An 18,459-nucleotide genomic window follows, 5' to 3' on the forward strand; every position below is an offset into this window, starting at 1 on the left:
ATTCCCGTAGATAACAAAACTTCTCACACCAAATTTCTTGCCTCTTTATCCTCTATTTCCCTTATCCTTATTTTAATGAGACCCATATGATGATTTTTCAACACAGTGAGTTTTAATTAAATGTGCTTGATACAGTGAATCCCTCTTAACATCTATCTGTTTCAAAGTAATCATAACCCACAAGGAATAATAACAGCTAGTCTTTCAAAACAGCTTCTTGGTCACCTTGCACTGTCTCTTACATTCTCTGCCTTGAACAAACAAATGATGGGGGATAGAAAGACCAAGAACATTGTGAATCTACTGGTACCTAGCCTCAGATGTCACATAAATGTGTCATGTTTCCACAGTATTTTCACCGACAAATGCTTAGGTGACCAACTCCAACATCCCAACAGAAGCCATAATACGAGATCTGGTATATATTCATATAAGAACACTATTGGGAGCAACTACACTCACCTAGAACTTTATTAGGAACACCTGTACACCTACTTATTCATTTGATTATCTAATCAGCCAATCATGTGGCAGCAATGCACTGCATAAAATCATGCAAATATGGGTCAGGAGCTTCAGTTAATGTTCACATCAACCATCACAATAGGGAAAATTGGTGGCATGACTGTTGGTGCCAGACAGGCTGGATTGACTGGTATAACTGCTGATCTCCTTGGATTTTCATGCACAACAGACACTATAGTCTCTAGAGTTTACTCAGAAACCTAACTTATTTTTGGTGCCAAAAACAAAAAACATACAGTCAGCGGCAGTTCTGTGGACAGAAACACATTGTTGATGAAAAAGGTCAACGGAGAATGGCCAGACAGGTTTGAGCTGACAGAAAGGCTACAGTAACTCAGATAACCACTCTGTACATTTGTAGTGTGCAGAATAGCATCTAAGAATGCAAACACATCGAACCTTGAGGCGAATGGGCTACGACAGCAGAAGACCATATTGGGAACTATTTTAGGACCATACTGTTCCTAATAAAGTTCTAGGTGAGTGTATTCTAAGCTGCAATAATAAATCACACACAGTGCAATAAACAATACATTACATAAAAGTTTGTTAAATTAAAGCATATTTTTTCTAATTAACAAATAAGAATTAATTTAATGGGCTTACAACAACAAACCTGCTCTCAGACCAACACAAATATTGCACCCATTTCCATGGGCAAACTATGTCACTGGTGGAACTTTTTGCCTGCACTACTGAAATGTCATTCTGATGCAGTAAATTCCACTCATCACTCAAAGCCTTTTGCGTGTCATGTGACTGATAGCAACTATCTAATGTTTGGTAGTATTTTCACAAATACATTTTTTTTCCACGATTAAAACATTCAGTTTCTCTCTGTGCCTCACACAAAGCTTGTTTTTAGAACACTTTAAAAGCAGCATGAGTCATTTGGTATGTTATGGTGATTGTACTTGTAGCTGCTGGTTATGTCTTTTATATTATTGGTTGGTTATATTCTCGTTATATTAGTTGTTAGGTTTAGGGATGGAGTTGGGTTTGGGATCTAAAATATTAATATTATTGTATAATGTAACTAGACTTATATTAAACATGCACGATAAATCTGAAAATGGCCAAGCCTTTGCTCACATATGACATATTAAGCCAATCGGCTCACATGGCGTAAACTGATTAATCCTCTGTATTGTTTTCAGGTAACAAATCAACTTTCTTCTCTCTCTTTGTTAAAATTTAATTTGCTCAGTTTTGCAAGTTAAGATGGTTTCTCTGCATAGCGCTGCAAGAGTTTTTTTCTCTGAAAATGCTATTTGTATATCTGATTTGCTGGGGGTTTCCTTCTATTAGCTTGCACAGTAATGTCTGCTTTGGCCAGGACACATAGAAGTATCTTAATAAGGTAAGACTTAGCCAAATCTGGGTGGCACACTCTGCTATTTTAGGTATTAACATTATATAAATCCATACATAGCTAGTCTAAGTCACTAGTTAAAAATTCTCTGGGCTTTCCTGGCTTCGGTACACATTATAAGTTAGGTTTCTAACGTGCACATGTCTCTTCAGAGCAGCAGCATTACATAAGTCTTGGTGATAGATCTGCTCGGTTGAGTGTTTGTGCTTGTTTATGTGTTTATGCAATTGTGCAGCTTCCCTGCTTTGTTGGGGGGATCGTTTGTTATGTATTTGTGCAGGAGCATCATGTTCACATGCCAACTCAGTATGTATGTGTATTTTCTAGCATTAGCAAATCTCCGTATTGCTCTGCAGCAGCAGCAGTGTAGCAGGTCTAGTCCACCAAAATCAATATCGAACTCTGTTCATTTCTACAGATAAATAGTATATATGAACAATTGCAGTCAAGATTTAGGCCTCATCACAGTACAGAGACTGCACTTATCAGAGTTACAAATGACTTGTTCTTATTATCTGATTTCACTTCTAGGGCTTTTAGATCTCAGTGCTGCATTCGAAGCGATAGATCACGACATTCTCTTGAATAGGCTAGAGAATTATGTTGGCATTTGTTTGAGTTGCATTAGCATGGTTTAGGTCCTATTTAGCAGACCGCTACTACTTTGTCTATGTAACTTAGGAACTGTCAAACCAAACAAAAGTAAAGTATGGAGTGCCACAGGGATCCGTTTTAGGGCCTCTGCTTTTCTCCTTGTATATGCTTCACCTGGTAGATATTATCAGGGATCGTGGAATAAGTTTCCACTGTTATGCTGACACTGTAATACCCAACTTCATATTTCTTCAAAACCTGATGAGATTTCACAATTATCCATATTAGCAGAGTGTATCAATGAAATAAAAGATTGGATGGCCATAAATTTCCTTCAACTCAATTCCGACAAAACAGAGGTACTAATTATTGGACCAAAAACCTCTAAAAATAAGACGCTAAAATATAATCTGAATCTCGATGGATGCACTGCTACATCATCTTCAACAGCGAAGAACTTAGGTGTTATATTTGATACAAATCTGTCCTTTGAAAATCAAATTACCAATGTTTGTAGAACAGCATTCTTCCACCTAAGAAATATTGCTAAATTACGGCACATGCTCACTGTTGCTGATGCCAAAAAATGAATTAATGCGTTCATGACCCCAAGACTAGATTATTGTAATGCATTACTGGGAGGATGTCAGCAAGATCAATAAATAAACTTCAATTGGTTCCAAATGCAGCAGCCAGAGTGCTGAAGAGAACCAAGAAATATAAAAAATTAGCCCCATTTTATTATCGTTACATTGGCTACCTGTTAAATTTCATATACATTTTTTAATTCTGTTAACTACATACAAAGCTTTGAATGGTCTAGCTCTGCAGTACTTAAGTGACCTTCTACCACGCTATATTCCATCACATTCATACGACAGCAAAAGTCTGGCCTGTTAATAGTTCCTAGAATATCAAAATCCACAAAAGGAGGTAGATCCTGTTCATATTTGTCTCCTAAACTATGGAATAGTCTCCCTAACACTGTTTGACATGCAGACACACACACACACACACTCAGTTTAAGTCTATACCAAAGACTCATCTATTTAGCCAGGCATACATCTAATCTATCCTTCAATTCACAATTAGGCTGCTTTAGTTAGGTCTGCCGGAACCAGAAACCAGAAACATTGATCATGATCTATAGCTCTGCAATAAATTGAATGGGATCAATGCTAATATTATTTTATTTGTTTCTCTGTCTCCACCTCGGGACTCCTATCCTGAGGTCACCAGAACTGGTTGGATTCAGCTCCATTCCTGCTTCATGTTGGACTGCACTGCTTCATGTCGCTGTGTGATGATGACTAATAGTAGCCGGTGCCAGCCAAACATCACTTCAGTCTATTACGATGGACTTCAGCGGACGAACTGATGCCATCTCAAACCATAAGACATGGGATACTTCGTATGCCATTGTCTGAATCTTGGACTTATGATGAACCCAGCCGAACCTCACCGAAATTACCGGCCAGGTTGAACTGTGATGCAGCTCACTGATCTCTGCCTGCATCACCTCGGTCTATTGATGGACTACACTCTTGAAATGGAATACATAGACTATCAACTGCCAACAAAACCATTAATCAGCCCATTAACAAGGACAGATGCATCTACTGCATATGAGCTTCTGCATTTATTACAAGATGGACTTCATAGACATTAGTTATTAAGAAGTCTTAACTCTATCTACAGGAGTCTGCAGTTGTATGTAAGTGTGTTTATTTCATTGTTTTTAACGTTGTTATAGTGGTATTCATTGCTAGATCAGGTGCTGCTTGTTTACTGTCTTTAACGCGGGTCGCTTAGACGTGTGTTTGGTGTGGCGCGCTATATTTGTGTTGACTTGTCCCATAGTATTCGCTGATAGAATTGCTAGACTTGTTTAAACTTGTCACGTAGGATTCGTTGCTAGATTTGCTTAGACTTCGGGTTGGTTATCCTGTGTGTGTGTAAAACTTTCGTCGTTTTAGTGTCTGCAAACAGTGCTTCACTGGTTTCAGAGTATTATTTATTGCTAAGTGCAGCATAATTTATTTGCGCTGTACAGAAGTTGCGTTTGTTCCCGCGCAACCCTGAGTTTCGGTTTCGGGTGACCACGTGACTAGCTTTGTTGTGATAAGTAGCATTAAGGCGTGGCCAGCGCCAGGTAAACTATTTAAACTGTTAGAAACATAGTCATTCAGGAGAAGCGATCTATCTACAGGAGTCTGCAGTTGTATGTAAGTGTGTTTATTTCATTGTTTTTAACGTTGTTATAGTGGTATTCATTGCTAGATCAGGTGCTGTTTGTTTACTGTCTTTAACGCTGGTCGCTTAGACGTGTGTTTGGTGTGTCGCGCTATATTTGTGTTGACTTGTCCCATAGTATTCGCTGATAGAATTGCTAGACTTGTTTAAACTTGTCACGTAGGATTCGTTGCTAGATTTGCTTAGACTTCGGGTTGGTTATCCTGTGTGTGTGTAAAACTTTCGTCGTTTTAGTGTCTGCAAACAGTGCTTCACTGGTTTCAGAGTATTATTTATTGCTAAGTGCAGCATAATTTATTTGCGCTGTACAGAAGTTGCGTTTGTTCCCGCGCAACCCTGAGTTTCGGTTTCGGGTGACCACGTGACTAGCTTTGTTGTGATAAGTAGCATTAAGGCGTGGCCAGCGCCAGGTAAACTATTTAAACTGTTAGAAACATAGTCATTCAGGAGAAGCGATCTATCTACAGGAGTCTGCAGTTGTATGTAAGTGTGTTTATTTCATTGTTTTTAACGTTGTTATAGTGGTATTCATTGCTAGATCAGGTGCTGTTTGTTTACTGTCTTTAACGCGGTCGCTTAGACGTGTGTTTGGTGTGTGCGCGCTATATTTGTGTTGACTTGTCCCATAGTATTCGCTGATAGAATTGCTAGACTTGTTTAAACTTGTCACGTAGGATTCGTTGCTAGATTTGCTTAGACTTCGGGTTGGTTATCCTGTGTGTGTGTAAAACTTTCGTCGTTTTAGTGTCTGCAAACAGTGCTTCACTGGTTTCAGAGTATTATTTATTGCTAAGTGCAGCATAATTTATTTGCGCTGTACAGAAGTTGCGTTTGTTCCCGCGCAACCCTGAGTTTCGGTTTCGGGTGACCACGTGACTAGCTTTGTTGTGATAAGTAGCATTAAGGCGTGGCCAGCGCCAGGTAAACTATTTAAACTGTTAGAAACATAGTCATTCAGGAGAAGCGATCTATCTACAGGAGTCTGCAGTTGTATGTAAGTGTGTTTATTTCATTGTTTTTAACGTTGTTATAGTGGTATTCATTGCTAGATCAGGTGCTGTTTGTTTACTGTCTTTAACGCTGGTCGCTTAGACGTGTGTTTGGTGTGTCGCGCTATATTTGTGTTGACTTGTCCCATAGTATTCGCTGATAGAATTGCTAGACTTGTTTAAACTTGTCACGTAGGATTCGTTGCTAGATTTGCTTAGACTTCGGGTTGGTTATCCTGTGTGTGTGTAAAACTTTCGTCGTTTTAGTGTCTGCAAACAGTGCTTCACTGGTTTCAGAGTATTATTTATTGCTAAGTGCAGCATAATTTATTTGCGCTGTACAGAAGTTGCGTTTGTTCCCGCGCAACCCTGAGTTTCGGTTTCGGGTGACCACGTGACTAGCTTTGTTGTGATAAGTAGCATTAAGGCGTGGCCAGCGCCAGGTAAACTATTTAAACTGTTAGAAACATAGTCATTCAGGAGAAGCGATCTATCTACAGGAGTCTGCAGTTGTATGTAAGTGTGTTTATTTCATTGTTTTTAACGTTGTTATAGTGGTATTCATTGCTAGATCAGGTGCTGTTTGTTTACTGTCTTTAACGCTGGTCGCTTAGACGTGTGTTTGGTGTGTCGCGCTATATTTGTTCTCACAGTTCATACAAAATCTTTGTTTAAACACTGACCCTTAACACTTACTTAGTTTAATCATTTTAACCCATGACTTATAAAAAAAAATGCTAAAAAGAGGCAGTGAGGGATAGACTTAACATCTCTTCAATGGCACAAAAGGTATAAAGCTGTATAAAGCTCCTAGATCACGTCTGATTTTCCACAACTCATGTTGTTTGGAGTTCTTTGTATACTGAATGTTGTTAGACAGATACTGAATCAATGTTTTGTCCCCAGAACGATCCAAAAACACTTTAAACTGCAATAGAGCCCATTGAAGAGAATGTAAGTCTAACCCTCACAGCCTTGTTGTCATTTCCATTAAAAATCAAAGATGCTGCTAGCTTGAAAAAGGTCTACTGACTACATCTTTACAGCACCAGTGTGTACTGTGCTGGTAAGCAGTTTGAATCAGATTCCCTTTCTCAGCAAATCAGCAATCAGTGACCTCACAAACGGGAGTGCAGACATTTCAAAATAAGTGTACAATGCACTGATATATATATATATATATATATATATACAGTATATAGAACTGGATTGCTGATGACATCCAGTGGTAATTTCTCAGGGCCAGCAAAGCCTTCTCTGCTGGCCTAACATACCAAATAAATAAATATTTTTCATCCTTTCATTCTCAATCAACTTTTTGCCTATGTATTTTTAATTGCTTTCCACTCTTAATCTACAAACAAATAGAGAAAAGCAGCACGTGAGTCTGAGCTCCACCCCATCAGACAGAATCCCTCAACAGTGCAAATGAATGAGCATCTAAAGTCAGATTGTCAGATTCATAAGCCAATCAGATTTATTTATTTTTTCTTGGTGGGTGTGATGTCCCGGTTGAGGCCTTCTAGCTGGCCTTGAGTGACGCAATCATGCCTTAAATGATCTGTCAGATTAGTCGGCTGTCATTACTGCTAACAGTGCAGGATCAAGTTTTGAAAAGTTCCGTTCAACTCGGAAAGTTTGATTTTACAACTTCCTATTAGGAAAAGTGCAATGGAATACATCTTGAAGTCAGAATTACAACTTGTAGGCTTGTGCAGAAATTCTGATTTCACCAAGATGCAGGTGCATAATGTCACACAAATATGTAGAAACTCAGGGAGATATACAAAGTAAGTGATAAACATTCACTTTATTAAGAAATATCGATAAATGAGTTTGTTTTCACATTACATGATATTAAATCTTATTTAACAAATGCCTGCAGAAACAGGTGTATAAAACATTATAATCTCTTTTGATAATCGTACACTTGACGCACAAATGCTAGCGCTGCAGCATTGTTTATCAGTTGGGTTGCTAGGACACATCTCTAATGAGAGTCAAACCCCTGCTAAGCTAACGGGAGCATTGTAGTTCTAAATATCGGAGAATGGAATGCATTTATGGTCGGAGATATCAGTAGGAATATCCCTCATCCAACTTGAATGGAACGCAGCATAACCGTGTACCCTGACAAAACGAAATTTATTGCAAGCAACATTTAAATCGTAAATATTATAAGATAGATTTCCCAGGTATTATAGACCTCCTTGGTAGATTCATATGAAAAATGATGTCTTTTCAGGAGACTTCATTTCACAAAACAGTCATGCTGCAGTTAAAATTAGGCATGCTTGTGCATTAAGTGTCGTTTCAAGTTCTGGGTTTCGTTCGTGGACGTTTTTAAAATGTCAATTGGTATTATTAGTTAGCTGCGGCATAATGTATGATGCCCAAAGGCATAGGGTGTCTTATTCATTGTGAAACTGTGTTTTCTTAATGGCATGAATCACACCAAAGGCCTAGACTTAAAATGCACGGCGGATGATGTCATATCAGTGAAGTCACTGCGGTGCCATATAGCTATGCCAAAAAATTCCAATGTCCCTATTGACAGGGACTTAATCGGAAATCATCTAATTTCATCGAGTAAACATTAGTCATTCAATCACCGATTTTATATCTGAAATCTGCATGTACATCCCTACAATGTAAACATCCCACAAATGTACGCTGCCGGTGGAATAATATACAGATTTTGCTCTTATGGAAAGTGGCATTCAACTGATCACAATGTATAGTCAGGACATTAATAACGTGATCAATAACTATTACAAATTGAAAAAAATTTCAGAACTTCTTAAACTACAAATAGTTCTCATCAAAAAATCCTCCATGTGCAGCAATGACAGCTTTGCAGATCCTTGGCATTCTAGCTGTCTGTTTGTCCAGATACTCAGGTGACATTTCACCCCACACTTCCTGTAGCACTTGCCGTAGATGTGACTCTTGTCAGACACTTCTCACGCACTTTACAATCTAACTGATCCCACAAAGTCTCAATGGGGTTAAGATCGATAACACTCTTTTCCAATTATCTGTTGCCCAATGTCTGTGTTTCTTTACTCACTCTAACCTTTTCTTTTTGATTTTCTGTTTCAAATGTGGCTTTTTCTTTGCAATTCTTCCCATAAGGCCTGCACCCCTGAATCTTCTCTTTACTGTTGTACATGAAACTGGTGTTGAGTGGGTAGAATTCAATGAAGCTGTCAGCTGAGGACATGTGAGGCATCTATTTCTAGAGACTAGAGACTCTGATGTACTTATCCTCTTGTTTAGTTGTACATCTGGCCTTCCACATCTCTTTCTGTTCTTGTTAGAGCCAGTTGTCCTTTGTCTTTGAAGACTGTAGTGTACACCTTTATATGAAATCTTCAGTTTTTTAGGGGCAATTTCAAGCATTGTATAGCCTTCATTCCTCAAAACAATGACTGACTGACTGACTGTTTCTAGAGAAAGCTGTTTCTTTTTTGCAATTTTTGACCTAATATTGACCATAAGACATGCCAGTCAATTTCACACTGTGGCAATTCACAATGTTAAGCTTCATTTACGAACCAAATAGCTTTCCGCTGTGTTTTGGCAAGTGAATTTCTAGTACCAAATTAGCAATTTAGCATGAGTACTCAAGGATAAGGTGTTGGAGTGAAGGCTGCTGGAAATGGGGCCTGTCTAGCTTTGATAAGAAATATTTTTATTAAATAATGATGGTGCTGTTTTTTACATCAGTAATATCCTGACTATATTTTGTGATCAGTTGAATGTCACTTTGGTGAATTTAAGTAACAATTTCCTTGCTGAATCTTGAAAAAACTTGAATCTCATATTTATATAAATTATGAAAGGGGTGTGAGACAAAAGGCAACCTTATCTTCTCAACTACATATGCTGTTTATTATATCTCCGATTTATGGGTCATCAGCTGTCTTCCTTTACTTCAGCTTTCTATATTGTTTCTGAACACCAATCTAGAGTGAGCAATTCTGTGATTTGGTAACTAAAAACAGCCATTTGGCTTCATAATGTTTCAGAGCCAATGGCTCTAAAGTCATTTTTTTAGTCTGGAACCCTGAGTAGTGGTGTGAATCATGGTTAATGAGGTACACCTGTTCCTCATTAACTGCACTTTTTAGTGAGCTGTTCTGACATCAGCAATAGTGCAACTACAAGATCATAAACAGATGTTGGTCTTTTCAGCTGAAATAATAATATACTTTAGATTAGAAATGTGATGCAATTTGATCGCATGATTAAAATTCTTCAGAGACCAAACCTTACATGCAAATGTAATTACGCCTATAATGTATGCATTTGATTTGACTGCACACCAAATCAGAATGCATTTTAGAGTGCAAGTAATCTAATGCTGGCTTGAAATGCACCTGAGATGCTCCTACGTTCGAGCTATTTTTATTTGTTTTGCATTCCAGTCGGAAAACAAACTAAATGGTAGAGAAACCAAAACAAATAAAAAATGTATTATGAAAGACAGCAAAAGCTCTTTTTTGGTTGTATAAGAGGAAACAAACACACACACACACACACACACACTAATGCACATTGTCTCAGACACAAACATACTTAGGTATGATGTAATAGTCAGCTGACACTCCAGAGATCACGTAAATTACAAAACTTGGATAAGCATCAAGACATCAGGGTTTAATAAAAATCCAAATTACCACAAACGTAAATTACTAAGTAACATTATAACAGTGTCTAATGACTGGAGCCGGAAACTTGAAACTTTGTGAGTTTAACATAGGTCTACTCTCCTCTCTGGAGGAGAGTAAACACAACAGGCAATCAGAGACAATTAAGATTATACTTGATCCAAAAATGTCTATTTTTCTCTCTTATAAGTATAAATCTGACCATAAATAGGCATATCGTATTAATCTTGCCAAATAAAATGTCACTGTCCCATCTCTCTGTCAGTCTAGGTATTTTTTTGTAGTGCCGCATGTTTCCCTGTCTTACGTCACACCTTGTTTGCTCATCTTTCTTTCATTAGTTACAACTGTCCTGATTTAACCCGCTTGATTTCTCTCCCTTTTTTAGTCTTCTCGTTGTTTCCTTTGATGCTTGTCTGGGTTCTTGTCTTTGCTTGTTTCAGTTCTTTCGCCCTCACGTACTTTTTGCCCCAGCCCAGTCCGTTCTGTCCTGTGCCCCATTTCTCCTACCCCTGTCTGGATTGACTTTGTGTTTTTCCCCTTTGGGGTAGTTTTTGTTGTTTCCCCCCTTGTGGGATTTTGTGTTTATTTATTAAATAGGTAATGTTTGTCAGAGGTCCTCACACCTCTCTGTAACAACACATCTTGATATAAAATCAGTTTATTAAAGGGTTCAAAACAAGTTAAGCTCAATCAAAAGCATTTGTGGGATAATAATGATCAACAAAAAAATTATATATATATATATATACAGGTCCTTCTCAAAAAATTAGCATATTGTGATAAAGGTCATTATTTTCCATAATGTAATGATAAAAATTAAACTTTCATATATTTTAGATTCATTGCACACCAACTGAAATATTTCAGGTCTTTTATTGTTTTAATACTGATGATTTTGGCATACAGCTCATGAAAACCCAAAATCTATCTCAAAAAATTAGCATATTTCATCCGACCAATAAAAGAAGTGTTTTTAATACCAAAAAAAGTCAACCTTCAAATAATTATGTTCAGTTATGCACTCAATACTTGGTCGGGAATCCTTTTGCAGAAATGACTGCTTCAATGCGGCGTGGCATGGAGGCAATCAGCCTGTGGCACTGCTGAGGTGTTATGGAGGCCCAGGATGCTTCGATAGCGGCCTTAAGCTCTTCCAGAGTGTTGGGTCTTACGTCTCTCAACTTTCTCTTCACAATATCCCACAGATTCTCTATGGGGTTCAGGTCAGGAGAGTTGGCAGGCCAATTGAGCACAGTAATACCATGGTCAGTAAACCATTTACCAGTGGTTTTGGCACTGTGAGCAGGTGCCAGGTCGTGCTGAAAAATGAAATCTTCATCTCCATAAAGCTTTTCAGCAGATGGAAGCATGAAGTGCTCCAAAATCTCCTGATAGCTAGCTGCATTGACCCTGCCCTTGATAAAACACAGTGGACCAACACCAGCAGCTGACATGGCACCCCAGACCATCACTGACTGTGGGTACTTGACACTGGACTTCAGGCATTTTGGCATTTCCTTCTCCCCAGTCTTCCTCCAGACTCTGGCACCTTGATTTCCGAATGACATGCAAAATTTGCTTTCATCTGAAAATAGTACTTTGGACCACTGAGCAACAGTCCAGTGCTGCTTCTCTGTAGCCCAGGTCAGGCGCTTCTGCTGCTGTTTCTGGTTCAAAAGTGGCTTGACCTGGGGAATGCAGGGATGTTTCTACTCCAGACTCAGTCCACTGCTTCCGCAGGTCCCCCAAGGTCTGGAATCGGTCCTTCTCCACAATCTTCCTCAGGGTCCGGTCACCTCTTCTCGTTGTGCAGCTTTTTTTGCCACACTTTTTCCTTCCCACAGACTTCCCACTGAGGTGCCTTGATACAGCACTCTGGGAACAGCCTATTTGTTCAGAAATTTCTTTCTGTGTCTTACCCTCTTGCTTGAGGGTGTCAATGATGGCCTTCTGGACAGCAGTCAGGTCGGCAGTCTTACCCATGATTGCGGTTTTGAGTAATGAAACAGGCTGGGAGTTTTTTAAAAGCCTCAGGAATCTTTTGCAGGTGTTTAGAGTTAATTTATTTGATTCAGATGATTAGGTTAATAGCTCGTTTAGAGACCCTTTTCATGATATGCTAATTTTTTGAGATAGGAATTTTGGGTTTTCATGAGCTGTATGCCAAAATCATCAGTATTAAAACAATAAAAGACCTGAAATATTTCAGTTGGTGTGCAATGAATCTAAAATATATGAAAGTTTAATTTTTATCATTACATTATGGAAAATAATGACCTTTATCACAATATGCTAATTTTTTGAGAAAAACCTGTATATAAATTTTTTTGTTGATCATTATTATCATTATTATTATTATATATATATATATCCCTCCTTTTATAAAAAATAAAAAATGCAAAAATCTGGGTTTGAGTAAGGCACTTACAATGGAAGTGAATGGGGCCAATTCGTAAATGTTAAAATACTTACTGTTTCAAAAGTACATTAACAATATGCATGTTATCATGATTAACATTACTATCACTTACTACACTTTTCTGTGTAGTTATATCCAATTTTACAACTTTGTTGCCATGACGACGTAATGCCGTAAACATTTATACAACCACAATAACAACAATTAAAACAAATTTACTGCTTAAATAATTTACAGGTTTTAGCAGAATAATTTATGTGCTTTTATAAAATTATAACCTTCAAATTTCTGCCTTTAAACCTTCAAAAAATTGGCCCCATTCACTTCCATTGTAAGTGACTCACTGTAACCACCATTTTTGCTGAGTTTAAATATTTTTTATGCCACAAATGCTGTCGATTGAGCTTAACATATATTGAAACAGGAATATTCCTTAAACACTAACTGTAAGGTCCAAGTTGAGAGAATATTCCCATCATTACTTACTGTATGGCATTTTAAATGACATATACTGACATGGGTAATTTATGTTGCACATGACTGGGCTAAAAAACAGCTTAATAAATTATGGTATTTATGTTAAAGTATGTTTTTCCCTTTGTGCTTTTAAATTATTGTCACGAAAAAATCTGTATTTGACATTAGTTTTTATCTCTAACTCCACTGGTTTTCACGCCTGGTCTTAAATGGTGTTTATTTTCTACAAACATCCCTGATTAACATATCATTCTGCAGGAAATAATGTGGACTGACGCATCAATATTTCCGAAAACATAAAATGTTGCATCACTTAGTTCATTATTTTAATAAAGCGCACTGGTTCCAGGCGTGCACCTGTTATTTGTTACCAACACTCAAGTATTTCCACTGTGATTCATGTAGCCTAAAGAAATTACGACTTTAGAGAATATAAGAAAATTACGATGATGATTTATGTGTGTGATGTCTTAATTTACTCTGGCACCCACAAATACAATAGGAGAACAGGAAAAAACAAGAACATATGATCCAAATGACTTAGTTTTCTATTAGCCTACAGTATTTATAACCTAAAGCTGATTATAGTTACTATAGACAAATCCAGCCCCAAATATAACTTTTTGCGTTTTTCTAAATAAATAAATAATCGTAAGTTTTGTTGCAATGGTGTAACTCGACAGTACTTGGGACCTGAGTATTGCTCATTTCTTTCTTCTAAACTGATTTTGATGATTGGATTGTAATTAATTAGCTAAATATGATCAATTCACACAAATATAGGTCTGATTTTATATATAAATAAAAAAATAGGAATAACAAGTGTACATATGTTGGTTCCAATGAGGGCAAGTGCGCACTAACATATTTGTGCTTAAGTTTTTTTTTTTTTCATGGATATGGGAGTGCAAACGAGAAGTGAGAGAGAGAGTGAGGGGCGGCTCCTGGGCTCTCCAACCCCTCAGCTCATTTGTGGGGCTGGCTTTAGGGAATGAGACACTTGTCAGGGAAACTGCATGACCCCTGGGCAATCCTCACGACGATTTGGCCCAGTTCTGTGAAGTATCAGAGTCTAATCTCTCTCTCTCGAAGATTCTTGAGCACACCGGCGTTTTCAGTTTTGAGTGTGGTCCCAGGGGTGTTGAAGACGCAGGGGACTCTGTCCGGATCACCTCTCTGTTGTCTTTTACGCACGAGTGTCCATGCGCGCAATGAAGCCAATGAGGACATGCGCCTCTCCTCATACCTGATGCTACAGCACCGAGAAAGCACGCGCAAATTTACACGTGAGAATTTCACCGTGTGTTCGATCCTCGCGCCCGACCCAATCATGGGCAGAATTGCGAACCAAACCACGGCAAGCAACGACACCGACCCGTTCGGCCGGAACGAAGAAGTGGCCAAAATGGAGATCACGGTTTTGAGCGTAACTTTCTTTGTGGCCGTAATCGGCAACCTGAGCGTGCTGCTGGCCATGCATAACACCAAGAAGAAGAGTTCGCGCATGCACCTGTTCATTAAGCACCTGAGCCTCGCGGACATGGTGGTGGCTTTCTTTCAGGTCCTCCCCCAGCTCTGCTGGGAGATCACCTTCAGGTTTTACGGTCCTGACTTCCTTTGCCGGATTGTTAAGCATCTCCAAGTCCTGGGGATGTTCGCATCCACCTATATGATGGTGATGATGACACTAGACCGCTACATCGCCATATGCCACCCGCTGAAGACCCTACAGCAGCCCACAAAGCGCGCATACATCATGATCGGGTCTACTTGGTTGTGCAGCCTGTTGCTCAGCACCCCTCAATACTTCATCTTCTCCCTAAGCGAGATCCAGAACGGCTCGTATGTGTATGACTGCTGGGGACACTTCATCGAGCCGTGGGGCATACGCGCCTACATCACCTGGATCACTGTGGGCATCTTTCTCATCCCGGTCATCATCCTAATGATCTGCTACGGCTTCATATGCCACACTATCTGGAAAAACATCAAGTGCAAGACTATGAGAGGCACGCGCAACACTAAAAACGGGATGATCGGAAAGGTGTCTGTCAGTAGCGTCACCATCATATCAAGAGCCAAACTAAGAACGGTGAAAATGACGTTAGTGATTGTTTTGGCTTACATCGTGTGCTGGGCGCCGTTCTTCATCGTGCAAATGTGGTCAGTCTGGGATGAGAACTTCTCCTGGGATGGTAAGTTGCCACATGAGGCATTTGGTTCACATTACAATGTTACACATGCATAAAAATTTTGTATTACAAAATTACAATCATAATACTAACAAAGTGTACTTGAAAGCATCTCTACCAAACAATTACATACTAAGTGCACTAGAAAAAATAACATAAAAATTAGCTTCATGATGAAACATCTAAATATTTAGCACAGCTGAATGCATTAGGTTACACCAACAAATCTCATTTTACACATTTGCTCAGGTATAAGTGGCCAACTTAAGGTCGCAATTGCAGATTACTTCTTTTTATAGTGTATGTCGTTCATACCCTTGTCAAAAAAATTCCAGAAGAAACCAATCCCGATAGGATTAAACAAGAATAAGAATCAAATAAATTCTTACTTGATAAACTCTTATTTTTCCTGAATAATTCATTCTTATTCTTTGAATTTTGAATTAGAAATCCATTAGCACTCCTTTAGGAATTCTGACCAGGGTTTGTATTATTAACTTATTTAATTAGGTAAGATGAACGCTTTAAAATATGACCTACTATTGCTATTTTTATTATTATCATCGATGTACACCCGATCACTTTATAAGAAACACCTGTACACCTACTTATTCATGTGATGATCAAATCAGCCAATCGTGTGGCAGCAGTCCAATGCATAAAATCATGCAGATACGGTCAGGAGCCTCAGATAAAGTTCACATCAACCATCAGAATAGGGAAAAATGTGATCTCAGTGATTTAGACCATGGCATGATTGTTGGTACCAGACGGGCTGGTTTGAGTATTTCTGTAACTGCTGAACATCTAGGATTTTCACACACAACAGTCTTTAGAGTTTACTCAGAATGGTGTCAGAAACATAAAAACATTCAATGAGCAGCCGTTCTGAAGACAGAAATGTCTTGTTGATGAGAGAGGTCAACAGAGAACTGCCAGATTGGTTTGAGCTGACAGAAAGGCTCAGATAATCCCTTTGTACAACTGAAGTGAGCAGTAAAGCATCTCAGAATGAACAACACGTCAAACCTTGAGGTGGATGGGCTACAACAGCAGAAGACCATAGTGTTCCTAATAAAGTGTTAAATGAGTGTATATGTACAATATGTATAACATAATTCTCGTCTTCCAACCTGGAGATGCTCTCGTGCACCTTGAAAAAGTAAAATGACCCGTTCTCATATCACTTTCACGCATTCAGCAAAAACAGCGACAATACACGCAAGAACCAATGTGCGCAATTTCTACACCTCTGCTTTTTCTCCTGCTTTGTTTAAACTTTTGTCAGGGACCACGGCGTGAACTGCACAAAGCATGTAATAGTGTCAGCTCCGCTCTCAGCTGTGCTTAAGTACATCACTCCATCTTTCTATCTTTCAGATTCTGAAAATGCAGCTGTGACCCTCTCTGCCCTGCTGGCGAGTCTCAACAGCTGCTGTAACCCGTGGATCTATATGCTCTTTAGTGGCCACCTCCTCTACGACTTCCTACGCTGTTTCCCTTGTTGCAAAAAACCCAGAAACATGTTACAGAAAGAGGATTCAGACAGCAGCATTAGGAGGAACACCCTTCTGACCAAGCTGGCCGCTGCCCGCATGACCAATGATGGCTTTGACTCTTGGAGGGACCCGTGCAACTCCCGAAAGTCCAGTCAGTCTATAGGGCTAGATTGTTTCTGCAAATCAAGTCAGTGTTTGCAACATGACTACTCTCGCAAATCCAGTCAGTGTATTCCCATCGACTGCTCCCGCAAATCAAGTCAATGCATGTCTAAGGAGTCTTAGGAGCAAGGTAGGGTTGGACTAAATAAAGATACATTAAAATAAACAGTAAGGTTGTATGTTGTAATATTGTTGTATCAGTTTTATTTACAACAGAGACAAGTATGGCTATGTGTACAGCACAGCACAGTTGAGTTCTGTTAAGTCTGCCAATTGTCGGCTTTAATATAATGTCATTACTAAAACAATATTGGACAAACATGGTCAGTAGACTAAATATATATTATAATGTGATATTTCTTATTAATGATCCATTAATTTTTTTCTGTATTGCACTTTTCTTTATGGCTAAAGTCTGTGACTTCAGTTTATTTTATTTGTGTCTTACATTGATGAGAATTACAGCTTTATGTCTTAGCCTGACAAGTGTTTTATTTGTTTACACCAATAACATGAAGCTCTTTTTGATTGTGTTGCAGTAAAAAGAAATATGTATGTGTGCGAGTCATTGTAATTACTGACTGAATAACATTTGATAATGTTCTGGTGTTTAGTTCTCTCTTGTGTTGATGGTGCCAAACATTAAACTGAGCTAAATAAAGTGAAACAGCTTGTCTGATATATGGATAATAGATTATGCAAATGTAAATACTTTACATACAAAAACAAACTGACGTAACTTGCTTTATGTGTACATATTGTTGTATCTTGAGTAAAGAAAAAAACATGTAAAGATAATAAATCTCATCTTTACAGAAGAAATAAAATATGGCTGTTAGAAGTTATTTTGTGTGTGCGTGTGTGTGTGTGTGTGCGGGCGGGTTTAAGTGGTTTAAGTATTTTTTTAGGTTAAAAAAAAAGGTAATTACAAGACATTTCTAGTGTCCCCATAATTCATATCACTTAAGAAACATTAAACAATGTTTTATTGAAAATGTAAAAATGCAGACGTTTTTTGTGAATGTTAGTTAGGGTTGTGTTAGGGGATGGAATCTATAGTTCATACAGTATAAAAATCATTATGTCTGTGGAGAGTCCTCATACGTGTAGCCACACCAACAATCATTTCTCAGTGTCATGCAGCCTGTTTTATTCAGCTGTATGCCCATGCGCATGTAAATGGGTTGATAATATTCTGAAAATAAAACAAATGTGAACACTTTGTGGCCAACATTAAAATAAGCCTTTAGAATCTATCATTTCCGAATATTTTATTTTACTATTAAACCAGACTCCTGATG

The 18,459-nt window shown here is 38.4% G+C and overlaps 1 protein-coding gene across 1 annotated transcript; it reads left to right on the forward strand.

Annotated features, from left to right (window-relative positions):
* Positions 1-12,711: 12,711 nt before the first annotated feature.
* Positions 12,712-17,980, forward strand: LOC127637731 (arg8-vasotocin receptor). The gene is made up of 2 exons (XM_052118970.1): positions 12,712-15,500; positions 16,878-17,980. Exons 1-2 carry the CDS (start codon positions 14,297-14,299, stop codon positions 17,279-17,281), a joined length of 1,608 nt encoding a protein of 535 aa, XP_051974930.1. The 5' UTR covers positions 12,712-14,296; the 3' UTR covers positions 17,282-17,980.
* Positions 17,981-18,459: the final 479 nt, after the last annotated feature.

Source organism: Xyrauchen texanus, chromosome 45, assembly GCF_025860055.1.
Source record: "Xyrauchen texanus isolate HMW12.3.18 chromosome 45, RBS_HiC_50CHRs, whole genome shotgun sequence".
Taxonomy (NCBI): Eukaryota; Metazoa; Chordata; class Actinopteri; order Cypriniformes; family Catostomidae; genus Xyrauchen; species Xyrauchen texanus.